This window comes from Urocampus carinirostris, chromosome 11 (assembly GCF_059441175.1).
Source record: "Urocampus carinirostris isolate Australia breed hairy pipefish chromosome 11, RoL_Ucar_1.0, whole genome shotgun sequence".
NCBI classification, from domain to species: domain Eukaryota; kingdom Metazoa; phylum Chordata; class Actinopteri; order Syngnathiformes; family Syngnathidae; genus Urocampus; species Urocampus carinirostris.
In genome coordinates, this window is record NC_142359.1 from 22,312,679 (window position 1) to 22,335,096 (window position 22,418).

The window sequence follows — 22,418 nt, forward strand, 5'->3', positions numbered from 1 at the left end:
AATTTATTGGAAACAAAGCACATTATATATATATATATATATATATATATATATATATATATATATATATATATATATATATATATATATATATATTACCAAACTATATGTCGCAGAATTGGTTCATGACGTCCTGCCAACAACATGTTATGTTTACAAAAAGAAAAAAAAAAAGCTGAAATGTTAGCACCGGGTTTTACTGGCATGTGTTTTTTGGCACCAAAGAGGTGATTCCTACTCCCTGGTGATTCTCAAACGCACCATAGAAACAGTTGAACGTCATCCCGCTCACCTTAAGCCAGCAAAGTGGAAAGTCAGAATTTTCGCAACTGAAAATTAAAACTGTATTAGTTCAGCTCTTTTACAACACCGAAATGCGACTCAAAGTGCTGTCTAAAAACATTAAATGTACAAGATGGTAAGAAAAATCCCTGGTTTCTCCTCACTCAACACCCAGGAATGTGAAACACACAAGGCAATTTGAGATTGGGAGCACAATTGGTGAGAAGATCCACTTCATGCAAGAAAACAACAAAAATCTTCTTTCAAATTGTATTTTCTAACAATGAAGTCCCATCAAGAGACTCATTTTGGGGAAATACACAAAGTATTTACATACATTCTGAATTTGTTTACCACGTACATCATTGTCTCTCCATTTTATCATCTTGCTTATTCCACTCTGGACTTCTACATTAAGTTTACAGTATTAATACTGTTACCTAAAATTATATTAGAATAAAACCTCCAAATCCTAGCAATCCTAGTGGCTCAGAAAATTAACGAACCTACCCAAATATGTTTTAGCTCATTTTTTTCGTTACTTTTTGGCTCCTTTAATACAATAAAAAAAAAAACATTAAAGTGCTCTGTTTTACACAGTGCTTGTATCTGTACAATGCATTACCCCAAAAAGCGGAAATAATAAGTTCTGTTCAAAAACAGATACATTTGATCGTCACCCCAATATAAATAATAATAATACAAAAAAAATCAAATTATACTTTGCAATAAATTTCATTATGAAGCATGGAATATCTGAATGTGTAATATTATGATAAATATCACAAAAAACTGTGTGTAATTTAGTGCCTCCTGGTGGTAAAAACCCCTTCATTTATTAAGAGCAAAACAACTTTGATTTAATTAACAAGCAAAATTACATACACAATTATATAAACATGCATGTTTTTTAAATACTCGTAGGCCAAGAAATCTGTATTTATTTTACATTTCATCAGGCTCACTGAGAGCAGTGTTTTTCAACCCATTGTGAACCGAGGTACACTTTTATTTATAAAAAAGTTTTGCGGCACACCGTCCGTCGAAAATGTTTGAAAATGAAGTTATGTCAAATATTTCACTGTACTACCTCATCAGCAGATAATTAGTATATAAAAAGAAGAAAATAATACTCAAAATAAAAAAGAATAATGTGCTTTATTTATGTTTTTATTTTTTACAGAGCATTCTTAAACCGCTTTGTTCAACAAATTAAGTTATTAAATGTACTGTGCTACCTCATGAGCAGATAATTAGTATATAAAAAGTTTATAAAAATCTACATCCACCTACTGATATGGATGACTATTACAGTTCCTCGTCTGAAGATAGCAAAAATACTGAATAATGGCCTGATATTTTTTTGGAAAGATAAAATTGGGCAAATTCCCGCATCACACTAGACAAAGTCTCACGGCACACGCGTGTGCCCCGGCACACTGGTTGAAAAACACTGGCCTCGAGGGAGCTGACATGATTGTACGCCATCTTGCGGCTAATGTACGCCCAAAATCAAAATAAAAAACCTTGCAAAATGCTGGTGTCACCGTAATTTGAGTCACCGTAATTTTGTATTCTTGTTTTTGCTTTGTAGCAGTCGTTTTTGGTTGGACTACAGCAAAACCTAGTGTTCAGTGTCTCTTCAAAACAAACCGAAATCATCGTTTGCAAATGTTATACCTGTCCAAAATGAAGGGAAGGAGAAAAGTAAAAACGCTCGTCTTTAAAACCTCTTCGAATCAAAATGGTCCACCTGTTCAAAGTAAAAGTAGGCAAAAGAGAAAAACACTTGTCTTTAAAATATACTCTAATAAAAGGCACATGCTAGCACCAGTCTCATTTAAGCGTAGCAGTTTGGGAGTGTTAACTGTCCATGGTCAGTACGTGCTGCTTCGGTGTGGTCGGAATTCACATCCTGGCCCTGGGAACTTGTGATGAGTAAAGATGCTGCTGAAGAAAGGCCAACATCTTCTTCCACGAGTCCTCCTGAGCATCCGAGTGAGGTTTTGTCTGACCGCCCCACAGCATGGTGACTGGACATGCCAAAATAAAGTCTTAGCGTAAAATGGTACAAGACCTCTCTCTTGTGGTAGTCCGTGTGTAAATCACATCTCAAACAGAACTTTATATGACTGAAAACAAGACTAAACTCAAAGAAAATTTTCTAAAAGGGTCTAAAAGTGGCTATTTTGTTTGCTACATTTTGTGGCTTTAAATACTATGCGGCTGATTTTTTTTCTCGTGGTGGTACAGAGGAAAACGATTCGCTGTTCTTTTCCTCACAGATGTACTCTAAATAAAAAAGCGCGGTGACATCTAGAAAAAAAGTATACAGACGCTCCCCTACTTACCACCATTTGACTTAGAAAAAACGGTAGATACGAACATTTTTTTCGGGATGTGGAAAAATATCCAGACATTGCTGTTAGTTAGATTTTGTATTGTGTGCACCTTTTTCAGAGTACAAGACAGCACTGTAGTGCTTCTTTTAGCCACTAGCGACATGTGGCACTGTGAGAGGTCACCCAGCATCCACCCTGAAGAAGAAATCCGGCTACATACAGTGCCACATGTACTGAATCTCCAGCGCGCTAAGAACTTTGACTTTTTTATTGTTCAATATCTCGTGCATCCATTCAATATTGTTGGTGTTAAGTGTAACGAAGAGGCGAGCCGTTTCTTTTAAAACAAAAGTGCAATAAGAAAGCTTGATGCGGTTGAGAAAATGGTCGGAATGCTTTTTTTCGGCCACTTTTTACCACGGAGGAGAACCTCTTGAAGTGCAGCTTCCAAAAGTAAGTTAAACTCAACTTTATTTATCTTTATAGAGCATATTATTTTTTTAAATGTTTATTATTTAGTACAAAACAATACAGGTTATCTATACAATCCTTAAACATACTTATATATAAGCCTTAAACATACAAAATATAGCACTGAAGCAACTTACGAACAAATTCCTTACGAACGATTTTCTTCGTAAGTAGGGCAGCGTCCGTACACCCAATGAGAGGAGAAAGTAGTCGATGTTTTTGCCCAAGTTATTCATATAATACATAACACGAGCAAAACGCGACAATTAAAACACATTGACGATATTTCAACTTTTTCACCCACAAATCATGGCCTTAATTTATACATCCAATAAACATCCAGAAATGGAAGGTATCCATCAAAAACGCAACAATTCTTTATCAGTATCATTGGTGTCAGTGTCAGCTGGCTGACGTTTCCATTAATCCTCCAGGAACAATGTCAAGCGAGTGCAATTTGGTCCATCACTATGGCAACCACTGATGACAACAGGACATCTTGTTATCCTGCACTATCTTCCACAATACGGTTGCCCTGGCATTGTCGTCTAGAAATATAGGGCGAACATTTTACGCGATGCAAGCCCTCATTCGCTTTTGTAAATATGTGCTTCTTTGTAATCACCATCTTGTATGATCACATGATCCAAAAACACGTGTTGGAACAATTCTGAGCAGAATTTAAAAAAATCTATAGCTAAAAAGGGTAACAGGTGTGCGGGGGCACAGCCCCGTTGGCTTTCTGCAACTAAAAGCGTCAACGGCAAATTGCTCAGGCGGTTGATGCCAAGTGTGCGCCAGGCTTAAAATGTGGTCAAATGGAAGTGTAATTCTGTTCAAGCGTGCAGCTTTAAATCTGGTGCGTACAAAGAAAGTTTCGTACTTAAATTTGAGCATGTGGCTTTTAATCACGTGCAATCTGTGATCCGGATATTTTTCACATTATCCTACATCTACTCACCTTTATTTTTGTGGCCCCACATGAAGTTGGTGGCACGGAAATGAGGAGAGAACGGCGGCTCGATCAGGTGTCCTGTGTCGGGATACTCCAGACGCGTTAACAAGTGCTCCTTACCCACTGATCGCATCATCTGCTCAATCTACGTGAGCAGAAAAAGACAACGGGTGAACTATTGAGTCCATTTGATACCAAAATTCAATAACATTTCAAAGGGACATAGTGAATAATTTTGTGCCTCCGTGTGGTGAAAAAAACGATATTGATTTGAATAATAAGCAAACATACATCAACTATCATAAAAATGTGCTTCCTTTGTTTTTAAATACTTCTAGGTCGAGAATTTTTAATATGTTTTCCATTAAATAAGGCTCACCTAGAGGGAAGTGACGTGATTGTCGCCATCTTGCTGCTAAGGGTAGCCCCCCAAAACCCAAAACCTTTGGGGCTCCATTGCATGTATTCTTCATTGTGCTTTGTAAAACTAAATTTTCGGTTGCAGGGTTCACCAACTTTTTGAAACTGAGAGCTGCTTTTTGTTACTGATTGACGCAAGTGGCTACTATTTTGAAATACATCTCTAAAATTACACCTTTTGTTGTTACCAGGTTGTACCGTATTTTTCGGACTATAAGTCACAGTTTTTTTCATAGTTTGACCAGGGGGCGACTTATACTCCTGGGAAACTTATATGTGAAATTATTAACACATTATTAGTGGGTATATCATTTTGCATGTTATTTTCACACTAAACCACACAAGGGTGCTCTAGGCCTGTGTTGATGATTTCAAACTTGTCGTGCCGAAAAATGACCCCTTGCGTAAAATAAGAAGCCCCCAAAAGTATACGTCACTCGCACAAATACATCACTAAATGACTACATGTCTAATTTTTGGGGAAATGTAGGAGAACAGTAAGGCTCAGAGAATTTGCACCTTGTATAGAAATCACTTTTGAACAGGTTGAAAATATATACTTTAGAGAAATAATTTCACCTTTTCTTACCAGTCGGGACACAAACGTTCAGAAGATAAGGTATGGTTTCGCCAAAGTGAATATTTTCAACTTACTCTAAGGAAATTTCTCTACAAGTTAGATATGCTCTGTGCCCGACTGTTAAGTCAAGTCATGTTTATTTGTGACGCCATTAATCACAAAGAGTCTCAAAGGGCTGCACAGACCACAGATTATTGCAAACCACAGACTATTATAACACCATCCCCTGATCTAAAACCTACATGAGGGCAAGGACAAACTCAAAAACCTCAACATGAGCAAAATGAAGAAACCGTGAGAAGGGACCGCAAATGAGGATGACGAGGCTGCAATGGATTCCATTCCCAAGATACACAAAGTCATTTCAGTGACATATGCGCGCTCTTGCTAGCGGAGGCATTTTCCTGTAAGACACCAATGGTTTATAAAAACTGAACAAAATTGGTACCTAAAGGAAAATCCTAATCTGCAGATTACAAGCTTTAAATAGTGAAATATACACCTGAAATGCAGAAAGCGGAGGTGACGATGAGTCTGACATAAGGGACGTGGAAGCAGAAAGCTGAAGTGGCGCATTGTTTACTGGACAGTGACACACATTTCCCCAAAAAGTGAATCTTATACTCCAGTGCGACTTATAAATGCTGTTTTCCTTTTTAATATCTATATTTTTGGCTCGTGCGACTTATACTCCGCAGCAACTTATAGTCCTGAAAATACATACCACTAAAACATCAAAGTCAGTTAAAAATCAAATTTACTAGTAAATCGCAATGACCTATCACTGGTGAGCTTTTTTCAAAACCTGTCCGCGGTCTACTCAGGTGTTTTTAGTGGGCTACCTGGTACCTGTGGGCACCACGTTGGAGACCCCTGCATTGCACAATAGAGACATCTAGTGGTCAAATATTACACACCGTCCCTTTAAAGAAATAAAAAAAGAAAGTATGCAGGCGCTTACATCCTCTGCGTACTCCACTGCCGGATGATTCTGGTCATCCTGGCCATTGACCAATAGGAGAGGACAGTTGATTCTCCTCACCTTTGAAAGAACAAAAATGATTCCAAAGATCCTCCAGCAGAGCGCACTACTGACTGGGAAATTCGCAAACAAAACGTGAACTTACATCAATTTTTCGGGACAGGTCGCTAGAAATGGGCAGGCTGAGGTCACGCCAGATAAGATTCTGATCCTTATCCATGCGCACTTGCATATTCTTCCTGTTACCACAGTGATCACACAATTATTGTGTACAAATATATTAGCTCAGGAGGTAGAGCGTTCGATTAAGAGATCACAGGTTTGATTCCCGGCTGCTCCGCGTTATATGTCGAAGTGTCCATGGCCAAGACACTGAATCCCTAATGCCCCCAATTAGCAGGTAGGCGCCTTGCATGGCTGACTCCCGATTGGTGTGTGAGTGTGTGTGTGAATGGGTAAGTGTGAAGCACATTGTGAAGCTCTTTGGGAGGTCTTCATTGACTTGAAAAGCGCTATATAAATGCAGACCATTTACCATTTATTGAAGTGAGTTTGTATTATTTAGTGCCTCCTAGTTGCATGGCGGCTAAGTGGTTAGCGCGTTCGCGGCACAGTTCTGAGGTCATGAGGTCGAACTTTCCTGTGTGGAGTTTGCATGTTCTCCCCATGCATGTCAGGTTAATTGGCTGGTCCAAATTGTCCCTAGGTGTGAATGAGCAAGTGAATTGCCTGTCCCTGTGTGCCCTGCAACTGGCTTATCAACCAGTTCAGGGTGTCCCCTGCCCATTGCCCAAAGATGGCTGGGATGGGCTCCAGCACCCCTGCAACCCTACTGAGGATAAGCAGTGCAGATAATGGATGAATGGATAGTTATAAAATCAAACATTATTCATTAAAAAAATGGGTGTCCCAAAAAACGTATTAACATTTTAGCAGCGTGTAACTGGATTATCTATTCTTTCTTTATAGACTGAACCGAGCAACAGTAGCCAGACTTGACTTTGAAAAAATTATTTTTTTTTTTCAAAAATTCTACTGAAAGTATAAAAACACAGTAGAAGTGCAAAGACACATTAGTAGGGACTTTAACAAAGAACCACAAACACAAGCTACCATCACGTAACTTTAGAGCTAAGTTTGAAGCTACTGAAACTGTTCGGGATGTCCCTAAGAGGCGTTCTGGGAGACCACTAGAAATATAGAAATAGAAAAAATTGCAGAACATAAAATTAACATGTGAAATAAAACACAAAATATATTACTGTAAAAGATTAAAGGTTTTCTATATCATAAATAAGGCTTAATTCAAGAAAGACAAACACAAGACAACGTAAGGTGCACTATGCACATTATTGAGAGAATACATGTACATGGCTACTAAGAGGTTTTGGTTTCAGTGATGAAGCAGTAAAATGCATTCTATCACTATACTAGGACCCACATGCACTAACAAAAATAAATGGTAGTCTAACTGGACAAATTAATTTGGAAAAGGGTACAAGGCAAGTGTGTCGACTCTAGTATTTCTGTTTTCTATTTAAAATTAAAGCAAAATAATGTCTTAGGTCCCCGTTTTTAAGCAATTATTTGATATTTAGTTTTGCAGGATTTATGTACTACCTTTGTAGTAGTATTTTTAGTAGTATTTTAGTGGACACGTAAAGGAACAATGGCGGCAAAGATGACACTAAAACTGTTTTTAATTACTGTATCTATATTTTTGTTTTATCAAAGGGTTTTCATCAATAAGTATCAAGCCTCTGGGAAGTATTTCTGCATGAAAAATAGCTTTTGGATGGCAAGGTTTCTTCATTTTCCTTATACTGGGGTTTTTCAGTTTTTCCTTGCCCTCTTAATTTCTTTATGCTAATGTTTTTTTTTGCCCTCATGTAGGTTTTAGATCAGGGTCTAGTCTGCAGTCTGTACAACCCTTTGAGACTTCTTGTGATTAAGGGCTAAACAAATAAACATTACTTGACTTGACTCTCGCCAAGCCTTTTTGCGTCATAGAAAGAGAAGAACATAAAATAGTGTTGTTTGCAGATGACATATTGATATATTTTACTCAACCCGACAAAACTTTTCCAAGATTGATGGAACTTACTTATGTTCCATCACAGGGACTAAAGGAGAGATACAGTTTCAGGAAGTTCTTCCTATTACAATTTATGGCATGGCATGAAAAATGTCCTTAAATGATCCGTAATCCTTGCACTAATACACATTTGATAGTGCCCTGTTTAGGTGTAGCATGCATCTGTCCTCTTGGGAGATGATACTATAGAATGTGCTATAGAAACTAATGGCAGCTGCCGTTGATCAAGAAGGGAGAAATGCAATGACAAAGCGAAGCCACTAGACAGCAGTGTCGGAGTCATTTTTAAGCATACTAATTTAGAAACTGGGCAATAATTTCAAGCATATACAAGCACCTCACCCAAAATTCAAGCACTTCTAAAACCTTGAAAACACAAGAATGAAATTCAAGCATTTTCAAGGATTTCCAGCACCCCTACAACGCCTTTGTCCGTCACATGATGAAACATTGTCAATGGAGAAGTAATACTCCGTGATTACTCCATGCACTTAATGAGGATGATCCAGACCGATGATGAACAGATTCAATTTCGAGTGGTACTTGGAACAAATTAAAGAAGATGCTCACATTCCCACAAATTTTGAGAGGAGTGAAGAGGCCACATTTAAATAAAATGATTTAATTAACAGGTATAATTGCACCTACCTGGGACCTGAGAAGCCAAATTTACCAGGAATTAATTGCGTTTTCATACTTCTACTAGTATGTAAGAATACATTTCCTTCCTTTAAAGTCAAGTCTAGCTGCCATCACTCGGTTCAATTGGTTCTATAACGAAAGAATACATAATAGAAGTGCTAAAATATGTACACATGTTTGGGACACCTTGTATGGATTTAAATAATAAGAAAAAACACATGAACTATCATGTAAACATTTTTAAAAAATACTCGTAGGTCGAGATATTGACATTCCTTTTACATATCATGAGGCTCACCTAAAGGAAACTGACATAATTGTTTGCCATCTTGCTGCTGTGGTTACCCAATAATCTCAAAAAGGCTGGGCGAAAAAAAAGAGAAAAAAATGGTGCGTTTTGGTCACTAAAAGTCTGCAGTTTGTTTTTCCTTGTAGTTTTCAAGCACACGTTTTTGGTTGCACTACACCATACGGCAACATCTGGTGCTTAAATAATACACACTGTCCCTTTACACTATTTTGGGTGTTGGGCAGGTAAGGCCATGTCGCTTTGATGCTGCCAGACACATTGAATTATTATTTCATATTTAACATCTTTATATTGTACTTCATTTAACACTTTAATGAAAATAAAGTTTAGCAAAATGCTATGGGTTTGATATCTTCATCAATCCAATCCTTTATGGAAATATTTCTTTAACCTGGTAGACTTTAGATTTTAGCAATAACAAAACAGATGGAAAGTAATTAAGTTCAATTTATTTATTTATTTACCGGTAATCAGTTATTCTATTTTGTGGATGGTGTGAAAGTGTGGCTGAATGTGTTGGTTAGGAAGGAAGTTGCATTTGCTCACATCATTTTTCAATGGAGGCACCCTTGTTTACTGACAGCAACCTGTTCAATGTAAGTCCTCTGTCTCCCCCAGTTGTCTGAACCACCGTTCAAGAGAAAATATAAACACAAATATTTAAAGTAAAAATAATTGACGAATAAAATGGATAAATTATAGACGATCTAAAAAAAAAAAAAGAAAGACAAAACATGCCAATTGAATTTTATCTTGATATGAAAGTTTTCTGACCTGCTCCAGAAAATGTGTGCCAAGCTATAAACCTACTCAATTTTCGGCTGTTGGATACGGCTCAGGGCTTGGTTGCGTGGATAAAAATGGCTGCCACTGATGCAAATACAACAAGTTGGCTGCAAAAAGAGAAATATGATGCAATAAGAATTCAATAAATCTATCCATGTATATATATGTTCCTGGCTTTCTTAGGTGTTGTGACTGACTAACAGAAAAATGCACTAGAGGTAATTATAAGACCTGCACTCGGCTTTGTAGATGCTTACCTTGATAGTGTTGCTTTCACACGCTAGATATATGGCCACAATGGCGCCCAAAGAGAGGCCAAAAATCCCCACTTTGTCAGGAACAACAGCAGGATGCTGTCTGATTAGGTTAAAAGCCATCTGCCGGCAAAGTTATACAAACATTTACAACATCAACCTGTTTCATACATATGCAATTGCATTTAAGTACACATATATATATATATATATATATGTGTATATAATTATGACTTGATTAGTAAAAGGTTCACCAGTTTATAAGCACTTTTTACGCGCACTTTTCCCAAAATTCTGTATTGAACTCAAGCATTTCCAAGCACCCATACAAACCCTGCAATATGTAATTTTCGCATGTGACATGACCACAAATTCAAAAATGAACAACATTTGATCTAAATTTGTGCTCTAACCTCAAAGTATTTGGCCTCCAGATCGGCGTTCGCCATCTCGCCAGGTGCAAAGTACTCGAGCGCCAAAGAAACGTACCCGTGCGATGCCAGTAAAGCCGAGCGGTACTCCAGCAGGCCCCCTCCGCCCCCCCACATATCCAGCAGCCCAGGGAAGGGTCCTGGACCTGAAGTAGGAACAACGGTTGACTTTCTATTTTCTGTGGACACTTTCTGTCCATTGACAACAGCATCCATGTACAGTGGTACCTCTATATTAGAGCAGCTCTAAACACGAGAATTTTGATATACGAGTTTTTCATTTTAAAAAATCTTGCTCACTATACTCGGGAATATCCAGTTCATGAGTAGTTCCAGAGGCTACCACTCACCACTCTTGACTGCTCCCGATCAGCATCCAGTTTACCAGTGTATGCAACAGGCAAAAAATGAAAAATAAAAAAATTCGGCTGTAAATTGTTTTTTGTATACGTACATTTAAAGTTACGGTAACTATTATTTTAAGTGTACAGTAAGTGAAACTGTCTCTTGATCTTGATCTGATACTTGCCAACCTCAGGCAAGTTGCTCCCCGGACACACAATGTAGAAAACTGTGACAATATTAACAATCTATGATGACATCTGTTAGCAGTGACAGGGACGATGGGCAATAAGAGATCAGTGTTAAAAAAAGAAAAATCCCTTATAAAAATTCGTTATACGGCGTAAACAATTTGAAATGGTCAAAACAAAACCGTATACAATCTGAGGAAAATGTATACTAGTAAGTTTACAGGAGCACAATCTCCTTGAAACTGCCCCCTCCCTTCCTACGAGCGCACATCTGTCATTTTGTTATTATCATCCTATTCATCTTATTACTGTATTTTTTTCCCCGTTTAATGTGTTTTACGTCATCAGAAAGATCTGTTTTATAGCTATTTAGGGTTAACTTATGCTTGTAAGGCGACCGCTTATCCTCAGTAGGGTCGCGGGGGTGCTGGAGCCTATCCCAGCTATCTTCGGACAGTGGGAAGGGGACATCCTGAACTGGTTGCCAGCCAGTCGCAGGGCACACAGAGACAGACAACTCGCTCGCCCATTCATACCGATGGACAAGTTGGACCGGCCAATTAACCTGGCATGCACGCTTTTAGAATTGGGAGGAAACCGGAGGGCCCAGAGGAAACCCACGCAAGCTCGGGGAGAACATGCAAACTCCACACAGGAAGGTTTGATCCCATGACCTCAGAACTGTGTTGCGAACGCGCTAACCACTCAGCTGCTGTGCTACCGGGGGAGCAGAACAATTAGTTTTTAATTATTTCATATTGAGAAAATGTGCTTACTACCCAAGCAATTCGATCTACAAGCACAATACTAAAACGGATTAAGCTCACAAGAGGAGGTACCACTGTATGTGGGTGTCCTTAAAAATGACAGACCTGACGGGATGAAGAGGGTCCCTCGGACGCCTTGGTCCTTCAGCTCCACCCTGCGGACCCCGGGGGCCATGTACCACCTCTCTGTGACAACTTCAGCCAGAGGACTCAGGCTGCTGAAGTTGTGGATGACGTGGCCATCATAAGCGGCGATGATGAAGATCATAGGGGAGCTTACGTCACGCTTTCGCAGCCTGAAAGCAAGTGAGAGGATTCTTAGTACGTGGTCACAACGACACAAGGCGTAGTTTTGGCATAGACTGAGGGGAGGTGTTCCCACCAATATCGAGCAATTATTGTTATGTCCCCACAAATAATGTGATCACTAAAAGCTACATTGTGTATTATTTAACCTTAGATGGCACTGTATTGTCAAATGTGAACAAATACCAGGACCAAGTGAGCACTACGCGGCAGCAAGATGCTAGACATACATGGCGGTGACTACTAGGTATGGATTATACTATGTAAAAGAAATACACATTTCTAGACCTATGAATATTAATAAAATTAACATTGGTATGACAGTTCATGTATTTTTGCCTCTATTCAAATCAATGTTCTTCCTTTTTACGGAATATTGTTTTTTTTGTACCACTATGAGGTTCTAAATATTACACACTGTCTCTTTAAAAAATGCACTATAGCCAATATTGAGCAATCATTTATTTGTCCCTACCAATATCATTGCGCGCTAACCAGCCACCGTGCAGGGCTGCAACTAAGAAGTATTTTAACAGACGATTAGTCACTGACAATTGAAATGTTTAGTCGAATAAGTGGACTATTATTAATTTCTTCTTAAATTCAGCATGGAGTTAATTAACACAAGAAAACTGGGTCCAAAAAAAAATACATCTAAGCCTTTTTTGAACTTACTGTAGATTTGTACAAGAATAAGATAGAAATGCTGTATCTAAAACCAATTAGTTACGTCATTTAGTAGAAACATACAACCATGAATAAACCTTTGTCCATTTTTGGAATCAGGCAAATAAATATTAAAGTAAAATCAAGTAAACATTGTTATCCCTGCAAACCAAAAAGAGGCACACTAGCAGCAGTGAAACTGTATATAAAACAAATATGATGTGCTTTTAGTGAAATACATTCAGTGTTCAACGGCAAAGTCTGTAACATGAGTACTTAACGATTCTCAACAGTTTCAAATCAAATGTTTTTGACAACTGACGTTTGTTGTTTTCAACGTTTTGACAACTCACGTTTGCTCTTTGGACTGTATGCATTTAATTTTAAATACGTTTGTCAGGCAGTCTGGCATTGCTCCTAAGCTCACTTTTATAGTGAAATATATGTGTATAAAATGTACAATGCGTGTCTTTGAAATTGTATTGCCTTGAATGTCTTACCGAGGCGAGTCAGACTTTGTTTCGTTCAATGGGCCGACTGTTTGCTTTAACTGTTCCTGCATCACAGAAGTGCTGCAAACTATTCAGGCTAAAATGCTCCCAAACAAAGTTTTGGTACGCATACTTGATGTTGACGGTGTCATTTCTGTATGTTACTGCTCGAAACAGAGATGCTATTGCGTATGAGTGACTCTCAGCAGAGATAACATTCTTGTAGCGATGCCTCACTCTGTTGGAAAAAATTGTCTGTTGATAATAGTCAACAGTGAATTCTATTGTAACTATTTCTACTATCGACTATCTTTGTTGATAAGGTCGACTAATTGTTGCTGCCCTACAGTCTTACAATGAAAATGTAATGTTTATACGATTCACCTGAGGCCCGTACGGCTTCCAGGAATGGGCCGCATGCTCCAAAGCAAACCCATGGCTTCTTTACCTTGGTATGTTCCACCTAAGCTCACATGATCTGAGACTGGAGAAACCAAAGATAACGTAAGTGTCCGAGCATGATGTTTGGTCTTTAGGACGTTCTGTTACCAGAGACAGCTCCAGTTGCATCACTGATGTAGTGCCCGTAAGCCTCCCAGTAGTCTTTGTCCTCTGACTGGTGCAGACAGCGTAAGGTTACTGGAGCTCCAGGAGGGAGATTTTCCAGTTGCACTCTAAATGGTTCATCCACCAAGGCCCGCGTGGGCGATAAGGACAGGATGGGTGGTGGGGTGACCCTGGACATGGCAGACAATGGCCTCAGAGGGGAGACACCCTGAAAAAAAAGGGACAGAATAATACAACATCGGTATTTTTGTTTGTGTAATCGTGTGGTTCACGACCTTTAAATGCATAGGTTTGGTCTCAGCATTGGAAGAAACATAGCACTTTTTTAAAGGTAATCACATAATACTGGTGAAAACAAACAACGATTGCTTAATATTGGTAGGGACACGTCCCCTCCGTCCATGCAAAAGCTAAACCCTTGACAAGTAGATTTGTTGTTGCTGCTAAATGTTATAGCATTTCTTTTCATTGCACTTTAGTTACGATGCACTATTCTTTTTCATTCATAAACATTGCAGTATTATTTTCACTCAGGCCAATTTAAGCACTACGTTTTATCAATATTTTTGGCCTATTTACCCTGACCGTCTTTTTGAAATCTTTTTTTTTTATCCGTAAAGTTTTTTATAACATGTTCACCCTGGAGTGCTATGTCTAATCTTGTTGTACACAATTTTTCACGAAGTTGATATAAATGACAATAAAGACAATTCGATTCAATAGATATCAATCGGGAGTTCAAGTTCGATATAAAATGCTTTAAAATAGAGTTCCTAAAATATATCTTTAGACTCATTGGTAGCACATTTTGATCAGATTCATGTTTTGATGCATACAGGTTTAATTTAGATGTTTTAAAAATGTTGCATTCAAGTGCAGATACTTGCGTTTGTTTGTGCAGTTTTTCAAAGTAAAACAATTTTTCTTCCACAAAACAAAACATGGCAGGTCGTAATGGACACACATGTTTAAAATCCATCATAAATCTAGAAATGTACTTCAAATCGAAATCATTTTTCGATTTCCTTTTAGTGAAGACATAGCAAACAAGTTAAGAGGCGCGTCTTACATAAATGCAGCTACTAAAGTTATGACCGGTTGTTTAAAGTTATTTTAATACTGTCCAAAAAAAGAAAAAGACAAGAAATACCTAACGAAAAAAAAACAAACAAACAAACAAAAAAAATCACGACAATTTCAATATTTACCAAAACTCTCAAGACGAGATCATCAAGCTGGGGTGCAGGAATGACGCGTAGTGATTGCGTCAGGAGGTTTGTGTCTAGTTCACTGACCTCACGTGAATAGCGGTTTATTCCAAGTATTATTGAGCGCTTGTTTACACACACTGTCAGGTTAATAGAGGAAGGACAGGTCACGATCACCCAAAGTTGGCTACATAAACCCAGGAGTGTTTGCAGCAAATAAAAAAGAAAGTTAATTTAATTACTTGAAAGGACGTTTTGACTCAAAAATAAGCTAAATTGATTGTGAAAGCGTGATCGATCGCAACTAAATTTCATTTTGAAGGCCAATCAAAAATCAAAACGACTAATGAATCTGATTCAAGGTACCGGTAATATAGTAATCCCTTTCTATATCGCGGTTTACGTTTTGTGGTTTCACTGCTTCACAGATTTTCATTTTGCGCACAAAATCCGTTTACTCGTATAGAATACAATTTATTCATGTGTTCCATCTCGTTTGATGATGACAAGAAATCAGAAACGTTCGTGTCCTTTTTTATCTCTAGATCATTGGACAGTTCATTTCACCATAATAAGCTTCATGGTAAAGCACAAAACACTCTCAATACCAGTGATATTGCAAAGAAAAGGCAAAATAAATATGCTACTTGCTCAAATGTGCATTACCGTTATATTACATTCCCAAGAAATAAGAGAAGTAGTGGTTTTAGTGACATTCTTGCGAAGTTATTTCTATACAACGTGCTTTACTGTTCTATTGTATTCCCAACAACTGCAAGATGAAATTGTTTTAATGACATTTTTCCCAATACAGTACATTCCTGAAAAGTGAGATATGAAGTGGTTTTATGGTTTTAGTTACCTAGCGTAAGTGACGTGTACGCTCCCACTAAGGGGGGGCACTCTCTCTGGGGCAATTCTCGGCACAACACCGGCACCTCCGCTGCGTCCTCAGGTGGGTGACCCCCTTGTGTGGGAGCACACGGCACCCCAGCACAGCATGGTGCACCAGCATGGCACAGCACCCTAGCATGGTGCATGGTCCCGGTTGTTCTGGAACACCACGGCGCTCTAGGACGGCGTGTGGCTGCATTGTCCAGGAGCGCCCGGCGCTGCAGCTGGGGAGTTCGGCGGGTGGGCCCACCGACACCCAATGGACCGACACACTTGCACCCTCCATCTCAGCACGGGGCCATGTAATAATTGTAAAAATAAATAAAGAATGCTAGGCGGTATGGCGGTTGAGTGGTTAACACGTCCGCGGCACAGTTCTGAAGTCATGGGACCAAATCCAGCTACCAGCTCTCCCGTGCAGAGTTTGCATGTACTCCCCGTGCTTGTGTGGGTTTCCTTCGGGCAGTCCGGTTTCCTCCCACATTCCAAAAACATGCATGTCAGGTTAATTGGATGGTCTAAACTGTCCCTAGGTGGGAATGAGTGAGTGGATGGTTGTCTGTCTCTGTGTGCCCAGCGACTGGCTAGCAACCAGTTCAGGGTGTCCCCTGCCCACTGCCTGAAAATAGCTGGAATGGGCTCCGGCACCCCCTAGTGAGGATAAGCGGTGCAGATAATGAATGGATGCATAAAGAGTGTTACTTCTCGGTTTTGACTATCGCACGAGTCCTTTTTAAAACGCAGCCCTGCGAAAAATGAGGGATTACTGTACATTTAATCACCTAGTTTCAGTCTTTAAAAAGACTGGAAAATTTCAGCAGAACTTTTTAAAATAAAAGACAAGAAATTCATGTTTAACGGGTCACACTTACTGTAGAGACTTGCCGGCTTCGGAATTTGTGAACGCCAAATACGCTTGCACTTTTCTGCACCTTGGAGTTCTGTAGTTTATCTGCATGCACGTTTCGCCCGTGCCTTACATCATAGCACAATGATCTTGGGCAGGGGGTCAAAGATCCTTTCGGAGACCACGCAAAAGACAAACGTGTCAAAAGACCGGCGTCATGTAAGGGAGCATTGCTCAAGCAAGTGAAAATTGTCCCGGCTGTGATTTTAGCATGCATGTCCTGTTCCTCTCTTAAGTGTGTGACAGGTCATTCAAAGTACAGTAAGTGACTAGGAACAGGCGAGGGAATCATTTACCTTACTAGTGCGTAAGTCAAATCGGTTACCAAGTAAGTATGTAGTATACTGTAACCCCTTATAACTTATAGGAGAGTGCAATGATCCACAACTAGTAGTGTGGATCGATGAGAATAACATTAAGACATTACAAAAGACTTTACTACGATTGTACAATAATACAACACCAATTAGAGAATATGGACAAAAACCTGTTCAATATTCTAGATTAGTAACATACAGTTAAAAGAAAAGGTAGAATGTGGCAGCAGACATTTATATAATGCAACCTCCCTTGTGTAGGTTTCCTCTAAGCACTCTGGTTTCCTTCCAAATACCAAAGACATCCAAATTGTCAATAGGTATGAATGAGCGTGTGAATGGTTGTCTGTTTCTGTGTGCCGTGCGACTGGCTGGAAACCGGTTCAGGGTTTCCTCTTTTCCATTGCCCAAAGTCTAGTGGTATGGGCACTTGCGCCCCCGTGAACCAAGTGAGGGTAAGTGGTGCAAAAATGGATGGATAGATACTAAAACAAGAATAGAATTTTAAGAGGAAAAACTTTAAGAAACCTCCCCAAAAAAACAGGACGTTGCGGTTTCCTGTTGACCTATACAACGGCTCAAAAAAGTTTTAAAAATTTTGCTTCGAAATGTCATAGTCAGACTACTGCTAGGATTGTCCAATTGAAGATGGTCTCCAGAATATATTACGCCAATAAAAACTTACTGAGAAGCAGTTCATCTCCAGCCTCTTACTTTACCAACATTCTCCTCATCTAAAATTCAACAAACACGCTAAGGACAAGATCAAAATGTAGCATTCTTTTTCAAGGGTAGATAGATAGATCTGGTGCTTGCTGGGCAGTAGGAGCAGGAAGCCCTCGCGGCTGGTGACAGGTGGCAAGTCGGGAAGCCGGGACAGGAGAACGAAGCAAGGTCAGGGATTGGAAGCAAGTCGGGTAGCTGGGACAGGAGAACGAAGCGTGGTCGGGGATCGGAAGCAAGTCAGGTAACCAGAGATGATCGGGAAGCCAGGGACAGGGGATCGATACAGGAAACAGGGGATGGAATAAGGCAGGATAAAGGAACAGGTCGGAATCAAAATGGGAGCCAGAGTCAAAAAGTGTTTGCCTTGCAAGTGCTGAAGTTCGCTCACGGACTGACAAAGAGTGAACGAGAATGAAGTGCTGGAATAGAGATAATTAGGGAACGAGTGGCAGCTGGGGTTGAACGTGTGATCGCAGGTGAGGGCAATTAGCGGGGAAGTGACAGAATCGTGACATTATTATACATCCCAAGTTAGACGCCTCATGTAATCACCTCATTTGTTCACTGTACCCTAAACTGAAGTCACCAGCTTGCATAATAATCTCATATTTAATTCTGACTTGCTTTTATGTCTTCTTTCACCAGAAAAGTGTCCTCTTTATGAAGGAACAATAAAATGAAACTCAAAATAATGATTACATGAATGATACTGAAACATTGGATGGTTGGTTGAATTTCATAATAATTTCTGAGCATCATGCACTTACACTTGCTACATTTCAATCAACGTATACAAATACTGACTGGTTGCCTTGGAAAGTTCTATTTTTTAGTCCTTTATTATAGCTATGGCGGTTCCAGCGAAGCACTGCCTGAATTTTAAATGTTTGATCAACTTACGCCTTGAGTCGACCCTCAACTGTTTGTCAGGCTTTGTCCCTATCTTTAAAAACAGTTTTTTTGTTGATTTTTTCCTTATAATTTATTTCACATCTTCATAAAAATCCACAAAAAGCTAATGTTCAGTGGCCATAAAAAAAACAATGCATGAGACTTTTCCATTTTGAGCTCGATCGCGGGGTCTATATAAGGATGCTGTCAACAACTACCTGGCTTGACATTTGACATCCGATTAAGCCAAGATTCGCTGGCCAGAATAGATTAAGCTGCACTTATTCAGTTAGCCTGGTTTTCTTTATTCCACTTTTGTGCAATATCCCCAGGTGTCATCAGTCAAGACTTCATGTAACAGAGACTGATCATTTTAAGACGCCAATAGAAAATAAATAAATTAACAATTACAATTGTTTTCCCAAAAAGTTTGAGATTTTCTGGACCTGATACTTTCTATCGCTCATGCAAGACTGCCAAGTTTATGAATGCATCTTGAAAAGGTTTCCATTGTCATTAAAAAGCATATGTTTTAAACACAAAAACTTTATCAAGGATGAAGAAAAAATATAAACTTTTTTTTCAACGGGACCAATTGTGGTGTAGTGGGCCAAAGACTTCAAAAATCAATTGCGACCTTTCTACCAGACGAGGTCAGTGTTGCACTGCTAGAAATTTTCTGTTGACGGAAAAGTAAGTTACACACTTCTCTTACGGTCTCGGCAGAGGACTTTATTTGCTTTAACTTGTTTATTGTGTTTTCACCCACCCAGAGTGTCTGACTTGTTACTTTTATTTTCATTATTCACTTAACAAACAATGATTGCTGGATATTGGTAGGGACAAAGTGCATTTTTAAGGGACAGTGTGTAATATTAGTGCCCACTAGTGGTACAAAAAAAACCTTCCTTCTGTAAAGAATATTGATTTTAATAATAGGCATAAATACATGAACTCTCATTTTGATGTTAATCTTTATCAATATTCAGGTTGAAAAAAATGTATTTCTTTTACATAGTGGACTCCATACCTAGTAGTCGCCGTCGTGTTCGTCTGGCATCTTGCTGCTACGCTGTGCTCATTTGGCACTGTCTTTTCGTCCGTATTTGACCAGGGGTGTACAATCCTTTCAGAAAGCGGGCCATGTCTGTTGCGCTGAAAATGCGTGAGGGCCAAATATTCAGCCTACCATACCTGGAACAGTCTTTAATAGACTCACCTTCCGTGAAATGTTTGCATTGCTTGGAGATCAGTGTCGCGACCTTGTAGTTCGCCTTTGTAGCATTTTCATTTGACTCGCAGGGTCTCGTGCAAAAGAGCATCTGTGCCGATAAAACAGCTTCCTGTTGCTTCACCTTTTTTACAGAGTTTGTTTCCAGTTAGCTTTTTGTAGTCAGCATGTTTTGATATTATATTTTTTGAAAACAGACACAGTTTTGGCAAATTAGGCAGACACAGTTGTCTCAGATTTTGGTGAAAAAAAAATACTCCAGTCAAGTCAAGTCCAGTCACATTTATTAGCTCTTAATCACATTAATGTCTCAAAGGACTGCACAAGATTACAATTACACCATCGCCTGATCTTAAACCAACATACGGGCAAGGAAAAACTCCAAACCCCAGCGTGAGGAAAAAAGATACCTTGAGAAGGGGCCTCACAAGTGGTAATCCAGGATGACCAAGTTGGAATAGAGTTATCATTGGGTAACTGGATACACAAACATAGAAAACTTCAATTAAAGAGAACAATTGGTAACATGTGGACATTTGTACAGAAAGTGCATGACAGCAACAACGCCTCAAGCCTGTAACGTAGTCCAAAAAGTCCATAACAGCAACGACGGAGCTTCCCATCTCTGCTGGCTGGTCGATGCAAGGCGTTGACATTCTTTAGGTCAGACGCTGGTCCGCTGGCTCATCTCAAATCGTCCTTCTCTCTCATATCACCACCAGCCAGGCAGTCGGAAAAAGACAGGACAATACAAAATATGAGGTGGGCATCAATCACAAGCTATTGAATAGAAGTGTGTCTTAAGTCTAGATTTAAAAACTTTCCCTGAGGTTGCAGATCTTATCTCCGGAGGCAGAGCATTCCACAGCACCGGGGCCCGGATGGTGAACGCTCTCGAGCCTGCAGACTTCTTCTTGGCTCTCTGAGTCACAAGTTGACCGGCATTTTTAGAGCAGAGGCTCCATGCAGGAACATAGGGGGAATCAAATCTGAGAGATAAGAGGGCGCAAGTCCATGCAATTATTTGTATGTTAGTAAAAGAACCTTAAAGTCACATCATAAGTGGACTGGGAGCCAGTGCAAATTGCCCAATACAGGAGTAATATGCTCAAACTTTTTTGTCTTAGTCAAGAGTCTAGCTGCCGCATTCTGAACCAGCTGCAAACTTTTGATGCTTGACATGGAGAGACCAAAAAGCAATACATTACAGTAATCAAGCCGAGAAGTAATAAACGCATGAATTAGAACCTCTTCATCTGATTGGGACAGCACCGGATGAATCTTCGCAATATTACTAAGTAATATTTTTCACCTGTAATGGAAACGACAGATTAGGATAAAATATAATGCCTAGATTTGTGACCAAGTCACTATGGGTGATGTGACATTTGCCTAGGTTCAGGGCTCCAATTTCCACTTGTCCTGGAAGTGGTAGCCCTCACAGTCAACTTTCCTTGTTTTATTTGCAGTTACCATGTTGGAAATGGGGTGGGCTAAAAATCTCACAGAAACCAAGTTGGGCAAAAGGGCTAGTGCACTCATACGGAGAATTGTTTTATTTTATTTTATTTTTTATTTTTTTGGTGCAAATCTATTTTATACTGCAGTCAGCATTAATTGCGGGCCAGTAAAAATGTCATCAGAGGCCGTAACTGGCCCCTGGGGCAGACTTTGGACTTGCCTGCATTAGACAATACAGTGCCATCTAGTGGTCAAATGTTACACCTTCAAAGTGATTTAGTGTCATTGAATACTGTTCAGGAGTGTCACATCAGTTTTCCAAACATCATATTGCACTTGGCAGAAACACTATTACTACACTATGGCCAGTTTTTATTGATTTATTTCTAACAGATTACACACACTCATGCAGAAGAAGAAGCATATACCTTTTTAAAGAATGATACATTCTATTCAACAATTTATAATCCCACCCTACACTTTACAGATTAAGCTGACCATGAGGCTTGCAAACCCTGTAACATACTTTCACCATAATACACCAGCACCTCCACAGACTCCGCCTCTATACCGCAAGTGATACTAGCCGAGCGAAAGAGGAGTGGTGCTAGGAATCTAATGGACTGAACCATTTCATGGCAGTGGAATAATTGCGACCCTGCGTTGTTCATATTTTTGTTTTGTTTTACTTTTTGATTCATTTATGAAGCATATTTCATCTTATTGAAGCCTACCTTGGATTTTACTAAGGAAAAAAGACTTTAAAAATGCTAGGATTTTTGGGAGTGCTTGGGTAGAATTTGGGGGTGCTTGAGCAAACCCCAAACACGGGCTGGTTACGCCCATGGTGACGGTGTTTTTCCTCCATCGAGCAAATAGTTCGACTGTCATGACCTATGACTG

The 22,418-nt window shown here is 39.4% G+C and overlaps 1 protein-coding gene across 2 annotated transcripts; it reads right to left on the reverse strand.

Annotated features, from left to right (window-relative positions):
* Nucleotides 1–538: 538 nt before the first annotated feature.
* On the reverse strand, nucleotides 539–16,995 carry LOC148356810 (peroxisomal succinyl-coenzyme A thioesterase-like). 2 transcript variants are annotated; one of them, XM_088348020.1, is made up of 11 exons: nucleotides 16,855–16,995; nucleotides 13,863–14,088; nucleotides 13,698–13,797; nucleotides 11,956–12,146; nucleotides 10,533–10,696; nucleotides 10,123–10,242; nucleotides 9,890–9,972; nucleotides 6,178–6,271; nucleotides 6,012–6,092; nucleotides 4,057–4,195; nucleotides 539–2,315 (listed from the first exon to the last, which is right to left on the reverse strand). In XM_088348020.1, the coding sequence occupies exons 2-11, from the start codon at nucleotides 14,056–14,058 to the stop codon at nucleotides 2,191–2,193; spliced, it is 1,293 nt and encodes a 430-aa protein (XP_088204146.1). In that variant the 5' UTR covers nucleotides 14,059–14,088; nucleotides 16,855–16,995; the 3' UTR covers nucleotides 539–2,190. The 2 variants fall into 2 exon arrangements, with proteins under 2 accessions (XP_088204146.1, XP_088204145.1); XM_088348019.1 differs by lacking the exon at nucleotides 16,855–16,995 and adding an exon at nucleotides 15,089–15,219.
* Between the last annotated feature and the right edge of the window lie 5,423 nt (nucleotides 16,996–22,418).